Genomic DNA, 16,207 nt, shown 5'->3' with positions numbered 1-16,207 from the left:
CTATAAAGGCTTATGGGGAGGGTAACACTCATATTGTAGGGGAGGGGGAGAGGTTAGGGGGATGTTGGCCTGGAAACCAGGAAAGGGAATAACAATTGAAATGTAAATAAGAAATACCCAAGGTAATAAAGATGGAAAAAAGAAAAAAAAAAGAAAATAAAGGCGAGATATGGACAGAGGGGCAAAAAAAGGAGCTCAATACAAGAAAATGTCATTAGCATCTAAACATAATTATAACATTTAAAAAATGTCATTAGCATCTAAACATAATTATAATATTTAAGGATTTTTTTCCTCCATTTTTATTAGCTTGGCTATTTCTTATTTACATTTCATTTACACATGATGGTCAGGGGGTTTCCTGACCATCAGCCCCCTATCCCGTATCCCTCCCCATCTATATGGGTGTTCCCCTCCCCATCCATCCCTCATTAATGCCCCACCCATATTCTCCTGCACTGGGGGTCCAACCTTGGCAAGACCAAGGGCTTTCCCTTCCACTGGTGCCTCAACATATGCAGTTGGAGCCTTGGGTGAGTCCATGTATAGTTTTGCTGTAGTGGTTTAGTCCCTGGAAGCTCTGGTTGGTTGGCATTGTTGTTCTTATGGAGTCACAAAGTCCATCAGCTCTTTCAGTCCTTTCTCTAATTCCTCTAACAGGGGTCCTGTTCTCAGTTCAGTGGTTTGCTGCTGGCATTCGCCTCTGTATTTGACATGTTCTGGCTGTGTCTCTCAGGAGAAACCTATATCTGGTTCCTGTCAGCATATACTTCTTAACTCCATTCATTTTATCTAGTTTTGGTGGCTGTATAAATATATGAGCCATATGTGGGGCAATCTCTGAATGGCCATTCCTTCAGTCTCTGCTCTAAATTTTGCCTCCCTATCCCCTCCTATGGATATTTTTGTTCCACTTTTAAAGAAGGAGTGAAGCATCCACATTTTGTTCATTCTTCTTGAGTTTCATGTGGTCTGTGCATTGTTTATCAGGCTTAGTAGTTCTCTGGTGGAACTTTTGGGGTCACTGAATTATACTATCATATAATCTGCAAATAGTGATCTTTTGACTTCTTTCTTTCCAATTTGTATCCATTTGAGCTCCTTTTGTTGTCTGATTGCTCTGGCTAGGACTTTGAAATCTATATTGAATAAGTAGGGAGAGAGTGGGCAGCCTTATCTAGTCCCTGATTTTAGTGGGATTTCTTCAAGTTTCTCTCCATTTAGTTTAATGTTAGCTACTGGTTTGCTGTATATGGCTTTTACTATGCTTAGATATGGGCCTTAAATTCCTGTTCTTTCCAGGACTTTTATCATGAAGGGGTATTGAATTTTTTTCAAAGGCTTTCTCAGCATCTAAAATGGTCATGAAATGGTCATGTGGTTTTTGTCTTTGAGTTTGTTTATATAGTGTATTACATTGATGGTTTTCCTTATATTAAACCATCCCTGCATATCTGGGATGAAGCCTACTTGGTCATGATGGATGATTGTTTTGATGTATTCTTGGATTCAGTTTGTAAGAATTTTATTGAGTCAATATTTGCGTCGATATTGAAAAGTGAAATTGTTCTGAAGCTCTCTTTCTTTGTTGGGTTTTTGTGTGGTTTAGGTATGAGTAATTGTGGCTTCATAGAAGGAATCTGGTAGTGCTCCATCTATTTCTATTTTGTGGAATAGTTTGGACAGTATTGCTATGAGGTCTTTTATGAAGGTCTGATAGAATTCTGCACTAAACCGATCTGGTCCTGGGCTCTTTTTGGTTGGGAGACTTTTAATAACAGCTTCTATTTCTTTAGGAGTTACAAGGTTGTTTAAATGGTCTATCTGTTCCTGATTTAACTTTGGCAGCTGGTATTTGTCTAGAAAATTCTCCATTTCCTCCAAAATTTCAAGTTTGGTTTAATATAGGATTTTTAGTAGGATCTGATGATTTTTTGAATTTCCTCTGATTCTCTTATGTTTCCCTATTCATTGCTGATTTTGTTAATTTGTGGAGACTGATCAACAATTAAAGAGTACGATCCAAATCTAGTGCCCAGAACTGATCATCCTAATCACTTGTAACTCCAATGCTAGGAGATCTGACACCTCTGAACTTTTAAACACATCCACTCACATTTGGATGTGCATTTACACACACACACACACACACACACACACATACACACACACACACACAATCTCTCTCTCTCTCTCTCTCTCTCTCTCTCTCTCTCTCTCTCTCTCTCTCTCTCTCTCTCTCTCTTACACAAGGAAAGGAGGGTTAACAGTGTTGAGCTACTGCCCCCATGTTCCAAGGAGAGGTATACCTCCCAGATCAAGTCCAGTATTGTGCCTTCTGCAGGCCAGAGGGCTCTAGTTCTTGATAACATTGTATTGACCCAATGGCTTCTGGTTTCATCCATGGAGCTTGCTAAAGAGATATAATGTTTTTCTCCGTTCTAGATTGCTATGAAGGTAGTTCACTCTCCATCAGAATCCCTGAACTCCTCTCAAATCCTGAGTGGATCATGGAATGTTTCCTGCAGACAGGAATGTTGTAGCAAACTGCCAATACCAGAGGATCAATTGTATTCTCAAACAATTATACTCTTTTACCTAATTTTAAATCTCTAACAATTGTGCTTTTACCTAAGGTTAAATTTGCTTTTGACAGCAGGTTCAATTGCCATAGCCAGATTGCTGGTTTCAACCTACAAATACTTCTCACCGTTTTCTTTCTTGCTTTTGTAATTTGTGTGCTGTTTTAAGCTTTTAGTCACTTTTTAATAGTTTTTACCTTCTTCCTACATTATATCCTTTATCTTTCATTTATGTTTTCTTAATTGCAGATTTGAATTAATTCTGTTTTTTATTCTTTAAGTATTTTTAATTATATTTTAGACCATATTATAACTCTACATCATTTCACCCCTTCTATCAATTCCCTTCAATGTCTCAGATATACTCACCACTCCTTTTTCAAATTGATATCCTCTTTCTCTTAAATTATTGTTATAACATACATTCATACACACACACACACACACACACACACATACTTCTAAATATATAAATGAAATGTTGCCATTTCTTATAACACTACTTGTTACTACTTGAATCTTATATTTTCCAGGAGGACAATGTTATTGGCTAAACAGTTGATATGCTCTTTCATGGAGAAGTCTTTCCAATTCTAAGTACTCCTCAGTCATGTGTAATTCTTTGTCAGGAGTTGAGGCTTCAAGGACTTTCTCCCCTTTCATGTTAGCAGGTCTATTGCTACTGTTCTTGTTCATGTGTGTCAGTTCTCTGAAATTTCTAGGAGACACTTTCTTGAGGAAATCTTCTGTTCCTCTGCTCTTACAGTCTTTCTGTCCCCAGTTGTGCTATACTTGAGTGCTAGTTGCAGGGTTCTAGTGCTGATATATTAGTTGAGAATGGTTTCCGCAACACTGTATTCTGATCAATACTTTTCTGTCCTGGATTCCATCTGTTGCAAAGAGAAGTTCTCATAATGAAGGCTAAACACTAAATATTTAAAAATAATTAGAGATTATGCTGATTTAATAAAGTAGTGTTTTTATGTTCTTCCCCAAGATCTATAACTTGGCTAATCCAGCGCAGTTATGTAGGTTTCTAGTACAAGGCATGATTTCTCTTTTGTTGAGTATATTTTAGCTCCAATTAGAGAGTTGTTGGTTAATAGTGAGTTATGTGCACCACTACTGTGATAGGATTATTATGCAGTGCTTGTATTGTGGTTCATGTAGTAGTACTGTTGGTTATTGCCATTCTTTGGAAGCTTCATAATTTTTGGCCTTCTGGTACAATGAGAAATAGTCTTCAGGGAGATTTTCAGATCAGTTCCAGATTAGGTCCTCTTGGTTTCATGTCTGAATGCATGGTGACTTCAGCCATAAAATGAAGACCTTTATCCTTTGTGTGTGTGTGTGTGTGTGTGTGTGTGTGTGTGTGTGTGTGTGTGTGTGTCTGTGTGTGTCTGTGTGTGTATGCATGTGTTCTTCTCCAAGAATAACAAATGTGTGTCGTTGGTGGCTATGAGTTGATAGGTTGATATTAGAAGGCTTCTTTAATTGGTGTCCTTCTTATACACTGAGGGGGATATTTCACTTGAACCTTGAACCTCACCTATTGGGATAGTCTAGGTAACCACCATGTCCCAAGTATCTCATGTCTCTACCTCCTACATGAATGGATGATAGATTGGATCACTCGTCATGTATGTAAATCCTGGGGATAGAACTCAGGTCCTCACATTTATGAAGTTAGATGATTACCCAGTGATTCATCTCCTTACATTTGCCCTTAGATTTCAGAAAAACATAACAGTTTTCTTAGGATCCACTTATTCCTTTACAGATATTATTAAATATGTGACTATGCTCCTTTCTTTAGTTCTTAAAATAATGCTTGCCTTTTGTCTTTCTTCAGTTCTAATGTTCATTTACACACAGATCACTGTATTTCACATTGTTTTAATTAACTTTCCTAATGATCTATGTCTTTTATATCACTATAGCATAGCTTATATTTTTAAAGTTTGTTGTAAAATCTATTTATCCTTTTAATTTTTCCAGGTTTAAAAATTCATATTTTATGATTTTTCCAAATTTTATAACAATTTTTTCTAAATTGTTGGTTTAAATTCATCATGTTTTGAAATCAACTTTAAAGTTTTCTGTCTTTAAAATATGGATAAATTATTCTTTTGTTTTTAATTGTTGTTTGGTTTTGTTTTTATAGACATGATTTATCTCTATAGTTATCGTGGAGCCCACTATGTGGAACAGGCTGGGCTTAAACTCACAGAGTGCTGTGCCACTAGTAACTAAATGTAAATTTGGCCTTATGTTCTCATTATGCTAACTCTAACAACTGAGTTACCTGTTTACTAATATTTACTATTTTTTATTAATTGTATTGCATGTATCCCTGTTCATTCTCTTGTTTCATGATGATTTTATGATTCTAACACATTTTATGGGAGAATAATAGATATCTCATTTGTATTATGACTGAAAACTTTATAGTTCTGTCTGTTGTTTCATATAGAATGGATTAAACAGTCATAATGCTTATCTGATTAGTGTTGATCTAATTTCATTCTGGATTTTTATTGGATATTTTATTTTATTTACATTCTAAATGTTATCTCCTTTCCCGGTTTCCCTCCAGATCCCCCTCTTCCCCCTACCTTCCCCTGCTTCTATGAGGGTGTTCCCCATCCCACCTAGCCACTCCCATCTCACTGCCCTGGCATTCACTTACACTGGGAAAATCAAGACTTTACAGGACCAAGGGCTTCTCCTCCTATTAATGCCAGTCAATGCCATCCTCTTCTACATATGTGGTTGGAGCCAAGGGTCCCTCTATGTGCACTCTTTTGTTGGGGGTTTAGTTCCTGGGAGCTCTGGGGGGTCTGGTTGGTTGATATTTTTGTTCTTCCTATGGGGTTGCTCAGCTACCTCTGTTCTATCTCTAACTCCTCCATTGGGTTTCCAGTGCTCAGTCCAATGATTGGTTATGAGCCTCTGACTCTGTTTTCAGTCTAGATTTTAGTTTCTAAGTTACTCAGTATCACAACATACTTCTTTAGGGTTTCTGCTCATTATACACGCCCCACCTACTTTTTAATTATATGTAAAATTTTTCTTTCAATGTAGTCCACACTAGCTTCATACACATATTTACTCCAAGATCGATTGCTATAAATTCATATTCCTCTTATTTTTCTGAATTCTTCCAATTTTTGTCTTATTTTGTCTTTTTCTTTTCTTCATGAATGATTATATAGCTGTAAATCACTTTTTGAAGAAGAAAACTGAGCTGGCTGGGCATACATAAAAGAGTTTACTATATATAATCACAGGAAATGAACTGGTACCCACAATGAAACATCATCACACACTTGAAAAGGTAATTATTAGAACCTTAAGAGATTGAAAACAATTAGAAGGAAATCGATAGAAAAATGCCCACCCAACCCCCAATAAGACTAGACAAATTCAGTTTAGATTTCTTCCAAGTCTTTAAAGAAAAATAAATCTATATCATTTGAATCATTTAATGGCTCAGAAAAAGAAACAGTACTAATGAATTAATTATAAACCCAGGACCCCCGTTACTTCAATACTGATAAAAATACAACTATCATAACAAATCAAAATCACAGAAAATAACTTCATTGAGCACAAATGAAAAAATTATCATTAAATACTTACAATTCAAGAACATATAAAAGAGACTATTGACCATGATGAAGTTGAATTTCTTCAGAGATATAAGGATGGCTCACCATACAGAAGTCAATACCCATTATCTATCAATCACATAGACTCATAGACAAATTAAATACAGAAAATGCTTTTGAGAAAATATAACAACACTGTATGAAAAAGAAAAATAATTTTGATAATATTAGAAATAGAGGGAACATACCTTAATTTAATAAAGGCTACATATGTCAAACTTGTAGCCAACATTATAGTAAATAGTGGAAAAATTGAACATTAGGAAGAAGAGAAAGGTATCTACTCTCTCCACTACTGTTGAGAACTGTTCTTGAAGTCTTAGCTAGACCAATATAACAAGAGAACAAAATTGTGTGTGTGTTTGTATGTCTGTATGATAATAATGACATTTTTCACAGAAATAGAATATATATGTATATACATGCAATTATGAAAGAAATGGCATTATTTAAAGAAATAGAATATGTGTATGTATGGAATTAAATGTATATATAGATATATTATGAATTAAATGATATTATACACAGAAACAGAAAACTATTTGAAGATTTGTATAAAATCAAATAAGACTCTCAATGGAAAGTGAGAATAAACAATCCTGAAGGGTTTATTCACCATATTTCATATTACACAGTTATAGTAATAAGAAGGAGCATGGAAGTGGCAGAAAAATCAGACACATTTATATACGGGATGAAACAAAAGACATACATGTACACATAATTACATATGTGCAATACATAATGTACACATAATTATATAAATTTGCAAAAATGTACATATAACTACAACCACCCAGTGCTTGATAAAAATGCCACATCAAAAACTTGAGACTATGTAACATCTTTAAATAATGATTGTGGGATTTTACACATATTTTTCACCCTGCACAAAAATCAACACCAAATGGATTAAAGAAGTCAATGTGAGCATTTTTGGCTACCAAGAATTAAAACTGTTTTAAATTCTGTTTTACTACCTTTGGAATGGCTATCATAAGTAAAAAAATAGAGTAACAAATTCTGTGAAAGATGTAGAGAATGGTAATTTTTATTGTTGTTGAGGGTATAAACTAATATGTAAATCATAGAAAGCATTGTGGAGATTTCTCTAAAATATATTGAAATAGAACTTGCATGACTTTCTGATCATGTACCTAAGGATACTTTGGAGATCATTGTATAACCATGTTTACTTTTATTCCAATTTAAATAACCAAGAAATGGAGTCAGACTGGATGTGCATCTACTGTTGAATTAAAATGTAAAATTTGGCACATATGCAATATGAAAATTTACTATCATAATGGGTAAAGTTATGAAATTTATGAGAATACTAATGGAACTAGAAATACATTTAGTAGGAAACTCCATCATGAAAAGGAAATTATCACATTCCTTTTCACATGTATGTCATAGTTTCTAAGCTTTAGATTTAGGTGGGAAAGATCTTGCAAAGAGACTAGAAGACTAGCAATGGGGCTGTGAAAAGACTCTCTCAGAGTTGGGGGAACACAGCATGCATCTGATATGGAAGTGTAAAAGGGAACGCTGAGAAGAGAATGATTAAAGCAGGAGGAAGGGCAGGGCTTACAGGAAGAAGTGGGGATGGAGGGAGGGTCCCTGAACTAATGGTACTTCAAAAGGCTTATACTTTATGTTCTTCAAAAGTAAAGTGACATACTAAGACCTTGATAGATTGTAACCTCTGTGACTGTTTAAAGCTGTTTATAGATATTTACTGAAAATTCCAGTGTCAGGTATAGGCTATTTTTAATACATTATTGAAAAGGAAGTCTTCCTAAGCTCCCAAACCCTTACAGGCAGTTGCCATTATAGTTGGTTCACCACTATATATAGACAGCAAAAGTTGCTGAAGACACCACTTATCTCTAAGGAAATAAAGAAATTAATCTTGGGCTAGTTTGAAACTTCCTTCCTGATGGCCACTCCTTTATAATTCTAGAGTATCTTATGTAGTTTTTCAAGAGATAGTGATCATCACCAATTTTAGTCAACTTTCTACCATGTATAAAAGAATATCCTAGTCCAGAAATATACCTCACTATTACAATAGTGACAAGTCTCCCATGGCAAAGATCAGTCACTTTCTGATTGTTTCTATGTTTGATAAGTAAGATGGAGTTCATATTTGTTTCTTTAACCCTGATCAAATACTATGACTGGAGAAGGTATTAGGTCTTACCATTGAAGCAACTGCTCTTGTAAATGGTCATGATATGCCTTTCATATTGCCTTTTAAATAATTATGTTTTTGCTATGTAGAACAATGTATACTTTAAGCTTATGTCAGGAAAGATAACTTTTGTAATAAACAACAGTGGAACACAGATGCATAGCTGGTAAAATACTGACAAGAAATGAAATGTGATTGACCAGTGATAATTAGAAAGAAAGATCATATCACCTACTCCAGGACCCAGGGATATATAAGACAATGGGGTCAAGGAGAGAATGTATGCAATGATAAAGGGTAGATATATGTGTAATATTGACATCTGGTTATAAAAGGACTGAGACATTGAAAAACACAACAACTATAACTGTTTTCATAAGATATCCTCTAGGCTTGGCCTATTCGTACTCTGTCATGGAAGGAGTCTCTTCTTATCGTGGTCACTGCTTACTGACCTGAGGATTTATAGCATGACAAAAACTGATAAGGAGAGACATTTTCTTCAGTGGTATAGCCATTTTCAAAATGCTCATTCTCCTATAAATAACCTACTAAAACCCATTGGGTAATAAGAGAAATTATGAAAGCAGAAAAATGGCCTGAATTGGGAAAATGAATGAGATTAAGAGGTAAACTAGTTTGAAAAGAGACCATAGTAAGGACTGAATACAATTAAATAGCTTATGTACATCTGTTAAAATAAAAGCTCATTAATACATATATGTAATATATACAAGTATAAGATTAAGATAATGTAAGCAAGATGGTAAAACTGAATGGTTTTACAATATTAGCAGGAATGTTAATTAGGACAATTTTAATAGAAAACTTTATGGAGGTTTCTCAAAAAGTAATAAATTTAACTATCATATAATTTGGCAACCACATTTCTGGTTATATTTGGTATTTATATCTACAAAGTGATTTAGATTCCAATGCTTAAGGGGGTTTAATCACTGTATACATGACATGAAAACATTGTAAGTGCATATCGATTGGTCAATAAAGAAATTGTTCATTGGAGCTAGAGAGATAAATCAGTGATTAAGTGCATCTGTTTTTGTAGGAAACATAGTTTACATTTCTAGTACCTATTGTGGGGCTTCCATATATCCTATTTGAGGTTCACTAATAAAGACATGGAGACATCAATATAGTTTAAGGCTGTTGACCTTTTGTTGGAGCAGACTCTCAGCTACAGTCTAATTTAATCTCACTTCCCGGCTACTGCACGCCCCACTTATGTCTGTCTCTTTACGTCCCTGCTTCAATTACACCCATGCTTCTGTCTTCTCTTGCCTGGTTGATCTGGTCTCGTCCAAGCACAGCTGCCAGCTCCTTATTTTGTCAGAAGCCACATTTCAGTCTGAATCAAAAAGTAGCAGGACAAGGTTTGATACACTTCTTTGGGTCGCCCTTTGGCTTGGATGAGTCCTAATAACCTCCCCCATAGCAGTGAGCTTTTTATTTCAGAAAATTATATTTTTGGTAGGTGAGGAAAGACAAGCTTCACATTTAGAAAGCTGGTAATGGACTATTTAAAGAAAATACCAAGTACTCTTCTTGCATCAAGCTAAGGAGGAGGGCGACCCTGTAGGAGGACCAGTAGTCTCAAATAAGCTGGAACTCCAAAGACCACTCAGATACTGGGCCACACACCTGGCAGCATACAGCAACTGAAATAAGGACAACAACACATATACAGCAGAGGATTGCTGGATTTGTATTCAAAGAAGATGCACCTCAACCTTAAGAGAATGGAAACCCCAGGAACTGGGGAGGTCTGGTAAGGTGGAGAATGAGAGGGTGGGGATATCCTTTTGGAGATGGGGGAGGATGTATGAGATGTGGGTAGAGTGGTTGGGAGATAAAATCTGAGCAGTAAAAAGAGATGAAAGAAAAAAAGAAGAAGAAAAAGAAGAACGAAAATGCAGGGACACACCTTCACACAATGTGGGGAAGGCCATCTCTACAGGTAACAAATTGTGGCTTATAACCATCCATAACTCCAGTTCCAGAGGATCTGATACCCTCTCTGGCCTCCATTGTCACTGTATGCATGCAAAGAATAGGATAGACTCTGGCCAAACAGAGATACATAAAATAAAATAAGTTCATATTAAAGATAGTTGATTTCTATAAAATGGATTTTTTCACATATTTTACAGCATATAGATAAATATGAGGGGGCTATATTAATTTAAAACATCAGACACACAAAGATAAAAACAATTATATAAGGTTGTTTACTATTTGAGTGTATGGAACACTTGCTAGGTAGTACATTTTGAGGCTTATTCAGGACATTTTCCTAAAATGCAGGAGCTGAACACTTAGTTTCCTCATTGCCACCTTCATGTCTTTGTTCCTCAGTGTGTAAATGGCAGGGTTCAGGATGGGTGTAATCATGAAGTCCAGAATGGCAAGGAACTTATCCACTGGCACTGTAGGAAATGGCCACATGTATACAAAGATGCATGGTCCAAAGAACAAAACTACCACAGAGATGTGAGCAGAAAGTGTCGAGAGGGCCTTGGACAAATCTCCTGATGAATGTTTCCTCACAGTGAGCAGGATAACAATGTAGGAGATAATCAATAAGAAGAAGGTGCCAATAGAAATGATGCCACTGTTGGCAGCCACCATGAACTCCATTCTGTAGTTGTCCATGCAGGCCAGCTTGATGAATCTAGGAAGATCACAGTAAAAACTATCTATCTCATTCGGACCACAAAACCTCAAATGGACAACAAAACCAAGTTGGATCACTGAATGCAAAAATGCAATAATCCAAGCCCCAGATAGAAGCAAAATGCAAATCCGTGGGTTCATGATGGTTAAATAGTGGAGGGGTTTACATATGGCTACATATCTGTCCCAGGCCATGACTACCAGCAATACCATCTCAGAAGCCCCAAGGACATGAATGACAAATATCTGGAAGACACAACCATGGAATGAGATGGTATTGTGCCCAGACGACAAGTCAGAAATCATCTTGGGTACAGTTAAGGTGGAAAAACATAAATCAATAAATGAGAGGTTTCCTAAAAGAAAATACATAGGGGAATGTAAATGTGGGTCCAATGCTAGTGTAAACACAACAAGGGTATTGCCCAGTACGATGGCTACATATAATACCACAGAGAAGGCAAGGAAGAAATGTTGTATTTCTTTAGATTTTGAAAGTCCCAGAAACACAAATTCAGAAACCTTGGTGTAATTTATTTCATTCATTAACCTTGGTTATATTTCCTGTAATAAAAAGCAAAATTAAAAATTATAAAGTAACAAACGACAGGGTTAATAGGAAGGAGGTGCCTACAATAATAGAAAATCTTCATCCTAACTTAGGAAAGCCTTTGGCAAACACATGGATTTTCAATTAATTTAAAAGGTATTCAATAACTGGGCAGATAACATGGAGACTGTATGTACAAATTAATTTGGTCAGGTATAATGCGATATGCAATAAACACAGACTCTTCCTTCACTGTTCTGTCTGCATGTGATGTGAATATTAAACATCCTATTACACTATGTGCTTCATTTTATGTTAGTTGTGTAGATAGGGATCAGGTGCTGGGCGTTTCTTAAACTTACACCTTTGACACATACCACTTTGGGAGATGTTTACACTAAAATCTAAAGACTGAATACTCTTACACAAGAACTGTTTATAGGTAGAAAATTATACAGAAATACCCAGGACTATAAAGTAACTAAGACAGCAACAAATAGTTGGCCAGTAAGTTACTTCAGATGAAGTTTTATATATGCTAAGAATTAAGCCTATAATTAATGGTTAGGAATTACAGGAAATATTCATTCTTTAATAAATGAATGATTACTATAATATAAAGAAAACAGTGGAAGGGTGTAAGAGAAGAAAATAACAGAGATCATTTGTAAGTTTATCCTGGGGCTATGAAAAATGCATCTAAAATGTTTTCACTCATTTCTTCCTTAGTAAATATACTCCGTTCATCTGCCATGCAACTCTGTTGAGAACACTTCCCAACACCTGCATTACAAACACAACTCATTATGTGCTTCCCCTGGTTTTAATTCTCTATAAAGGAAGCAGATAGTAGAAACAGTAGTAGTGGGAACTGAGGATACTATTTGTAGCAATTAGCTTATACTATTTCTCATTTATTATACAAAGTAACTTGATTCCAGGTTTAAATTTTACAATGATTAACTATTGTTTCAAGTGTATGACTTTCTACTGGCATCTATGGTTGTCATCTTAGTGTGTGTTTCTCTTAAAATATTCTTATATTATTGAGTATTTCTAAACATGATTCACTTTTTCCAACAAAGATAAAGTAATTTTAAAACTGAATATAAATATATTACTATTCATTTTTTGGCATCAGCAACCATGCATTTTTCCTTAATGATATCAATTCAAAAATAATTGAAATGTTAATGAACATTTACATAAATTTTTGTCTTTGCTTAGTTCTTTGAATACTTGTATTAACTATTTATAATATCTTTCCAATAGAGACAGTAACTATAAATTGATGTTATTATTAAAGTGCCTCTTTTAAAAATTTCACCTTCTACCCCTACCAAATTTGTGAAGTGATTATGTAATATGTTCTTAGAGATTATTGTCAAAAATTCTACTCATATACTTTGAAGTATTTTGAAAAAGATTTTTTTCATGCTTTTTCATTAATAAAGCATGATTATATACACATATGCAATGGATAATTCATATCTTTAAAACTTTTACAACTATAAATAAAGTAGAAGAAATATAAGTATAAATGTCAAACTATCTCTTTGTAAATCTGTTCTATGTAAAAAAATACTTAATCAAATATGAGAGTTTTACATGATGCATTTGGTTTTATTCAAAATACCCCAATTTCCAACATGCTTTTGTGACTTACCAGAAAAACGTTTAATGCCATAAAAAATTAATCCTTCTGTCAAAAGTAGATATTTTATGACAATCTAGTATGTACTGGCCTATGAAGTTCAAATTACTTTTTCTCTGTAACTATGTGGGGAGGCTTTAACACATTGAAGTATACTAACACATCTAAATGTGTACCTCTGTAAGGAACATTTGTGTTCCAGAGGCATTCTTGCTAAAGTTATAAATATTGACATACATTCTGCCCTCCTACATATTTCCACTCAGCAAGTTTATGAGGAAAGTTTTCTAAAATGTAAAATTGGTTTATTATCTTGTTTTCTGAGACATACAAGACAAAGTCTCTAATAGGAACTGAAACACTCTGAAAATCTCTTGATTTATATGACAGACTAAACAGATTCTTCTGACCCAACAGTATGGTCAGTAAAAAAAAGAAAAACACCTTCTGTATTTAATACACTAATTAATATCATTAATACACAGTCCACAAATACTTAGTAATATATTCCCCTTTCTATGGGCCATAAAACAAAGTCCTTTAGTTTCCCCCTTTGAACATTTAGCATTTTAAAGATATTTGCTAAGTGATAGTGAATGGGCCAAGAGAGGAAATCCATACCATTTGACACTGTAGAAGTCCACTCCCTTCTCTTTTATCTTACTTACCTGAGCAAGAAAAGAATCAAAAAGGAAAAGTATGTTAGTAAACACTACTTTTGCTTTTTAAAATTTTTGTTGTTAGTTCCCATGAGTACTTTTGGAACACTGAAGTTAGAACACCACAGCCCAAATCCAGTTCTCACTGACCTCTAGATACAGGAGTCCTAATAGTTTTTAGTCCATTCATCATGGGAATTCTGCATTGGATTCCCATGGTAGGAAGAATGAGAAAACACTAAAAATGTCATTAAAGAAAAAATTAAAGGGCAAAGATCCATTCATGCATTAAATCAATACCAATATTTTTTTAAAAGGAGAATCACTATTCCTGGTTACCCGGGTAGTAGACTGTCTAACTATTTCTTTGGCTAATATGAATAAGCAGGTTGTAGCTATTAGAGCATCAGAGAGCGGGCTGTGACTGTACCTATTAGCATATCAAGTAGACAGTTTATGTCATTATTATGTAATACAAATAAAATTAAAATTAAAATCGATTTTATATTTCGTGTTCAGTACTGAATGTCTATCATGACATTTATGATGAAATTGCCAAGTTTTGACTATAGATTAGACTGTCTACAGCTTGATTTACTTAGATCTATAGCAGAACATTAGGCTTTGTCTGCCACTAGATCTGCTCTGCTTCCAGACATTCCAAGAGCCTGTAACCTTGGTAAGAAAATCAAACTTTAATTGATTATTTGGGAATTTCACAAGATGTACTCTGATCATACTTGCTTCCACACTGAACCTTCCAGGTCCACCTTCCCAACATTAAATCCTCTGCTAAATTTCATAAAAGAAAAAAATTTCAATGAAATTAGTGTTACTCATATATTCATTGGAACATGGTCAACTCTCAGTGATCATACCTTAATTTGTTTTCTTTTTTCCCTCCATCTTTATTAAATTGGGTATTTATTATATACATTTCAGTTGTTATTCCCTTTCCAGTTTCCAGGCCAACATACCCCGAACCCCTTCTCTCCCCTTCTCTGTGGGTGTTCCCTTCCCGATCCTCCCATTACCGCCCTACCCCCAAAAATCACATTCCCTGGGTGTTCAGTCTTGGCAGGACCAAGGGCTTCACCTTCCACTGGTGCTCTTACTAGGCTATTTATTCCTACCTATGCAGTTAGAGCCCAGGGTCAATCCATGTGATAGTTTTTGGAACTGGCTTACTCCCTGGAAGCTCTGGTTGCTTGGCATTGTTGTACATATGGGGTCTCAAGCCCGTTCAAGCTCTTTCAGTCCTTTCTCTGATTCCTTCAACGGGGGTCCCATTCTCAGTTCAATGGTTCGCTGCTGGCTATAGCCTATATATTTGCCAAATTCTGGCTGTGTCTCCCAGGACAGATCTACATCCAGTTCCTGTCGGCCTGCACTTCTTTGCTTCATCCGTCTTATCTAGTTTGGGGGCTGTATATCGATGGGCCACATTTGGGGCAGGCTCTGAAATGGTGTTTCGTCAGCCTCTGTTCTAATCTTTGCCTCCCAATTCCCTCTCAAGGGTATTCTTGTTCCCCTTTTAAAGAAGGAATGAAGCATTCGCATTTTGGTCATCCTTCTTGAGTTTCATGTGTTCTGTGCATTTAGGGTAATTAGAGCATTTGGGTTAATATCCACTTATCAATGAGTGCATACAATGTGAGTTTTTCTGTGATTGGGTTATCTCACAAAGGATGATATTTTCCAGTTCCATCCATTTACCAATGAATTTCATAAAGTCATTGTTTTTGATAGCTGAGTAATATTCCATTGTGTAGATGTACCACATTTTTTGTATTCATTCCTCTGTTGAAGGGCATGTGGGATCTTTCCAGCTTCTGACTATTATAAATAAGGCTGCTATGAACAAAGAAGATCATGTGTCTTTGTTATACATTGGAGCATCTTTTGGATATATGCCCAAGAGAGGTATAACTGGGTCCTCAGGTAGTTCAATGTCCAATTTTCTGAGGAACCTCCAGACTGATTTCCAGAATGGTTGTACCAGTCTGCAATCCCGCAAACAATGGAGGAGTGTTCCTCTGTCTCCACATCCTTGCCAGCATCTGCTGTCACTCGAGTTTTTGATCTTAGCTATTCTGACTGGTGTGAGTTGGAATCTCAGGATTGCTTTGATTTGCATTTCCCTTATGACTAAAGATGTTAAACACTTCTTTGGGTGCTTCTCGGCCATTCGGCATTACTTAGC

The 16,207-nt window shown here is 35.5% G+C and overlaps 1 protein-coding gene across 2 annotated transcripts; it reads right to left on the bottom strand.

Moving 5' to 3' along the window:
• Positions 1-963: 963 nt before the first annotated feature.
• On the bottom strand, positions 964-11,687 carry Or4f53b (olfactory receptor family 4 subfamily F member 53B). Of its 2 annotated transcripts, XM_087653667.1 has the most exons (2): positions 10,777-11,687; positions 964-991 (listed from the first exon to the last, which is right to left on the bottom strand). In XM_087653667.1, the coding sequence occupies exons 1-2, from the start codon at positions 11,685-11,687 to the stop codon at positions 964-966; spliced, it is 939 nt and encodes a 312-aa protein (XP_087509793.1). The 2 variants fall into 2 exon arrangements, with proteins under 2 accessions (XP_087509793.1, NP_001000615.1); NM_001000615.1 differs by lacking the exon at positions 964-991 and having other exon boundaries at positions 10,749-11,687.
• Positions 11,688-16,207: the final 4,520 nt, after the last annotated feature.

This window comes from Rattus norvegicus, chromosome 3, assembly GCF_021556685.1.
Source record: "Rattus norvegicus strain SHRSP/BbbUtx chromosome 3, alternate assembly SHRSP_T2T, whole genome shotgun sequence".
In the NCBI taxonomy this organism is placed as follows: Eukaryota; Metazoa; Chordata; class Mammalia; order Rodentia; family Muridae; genus Rattus; species Rattus norvegicus.
This window is presented reverse-complemented; position numbering and strand designations above follow the sequence as displayed.

Bases quoted from the DNA above. Each gene is read 5' to 3' on its own strand.
- Or4f53b (XM_087653667.1), bottom strand. From the start codon at position 11,687: ATGAATGAAATAAATTACACCAAGGTTTCTGAATTTGTGTTTCTGGGA. The intron at 992-10,776 runs GCTCCTGCATTT...AGAACTACTAAG, and splicing joins ATGAGGAAACTAAGTGTTCA to CCTGATAAACAATGCACAGA.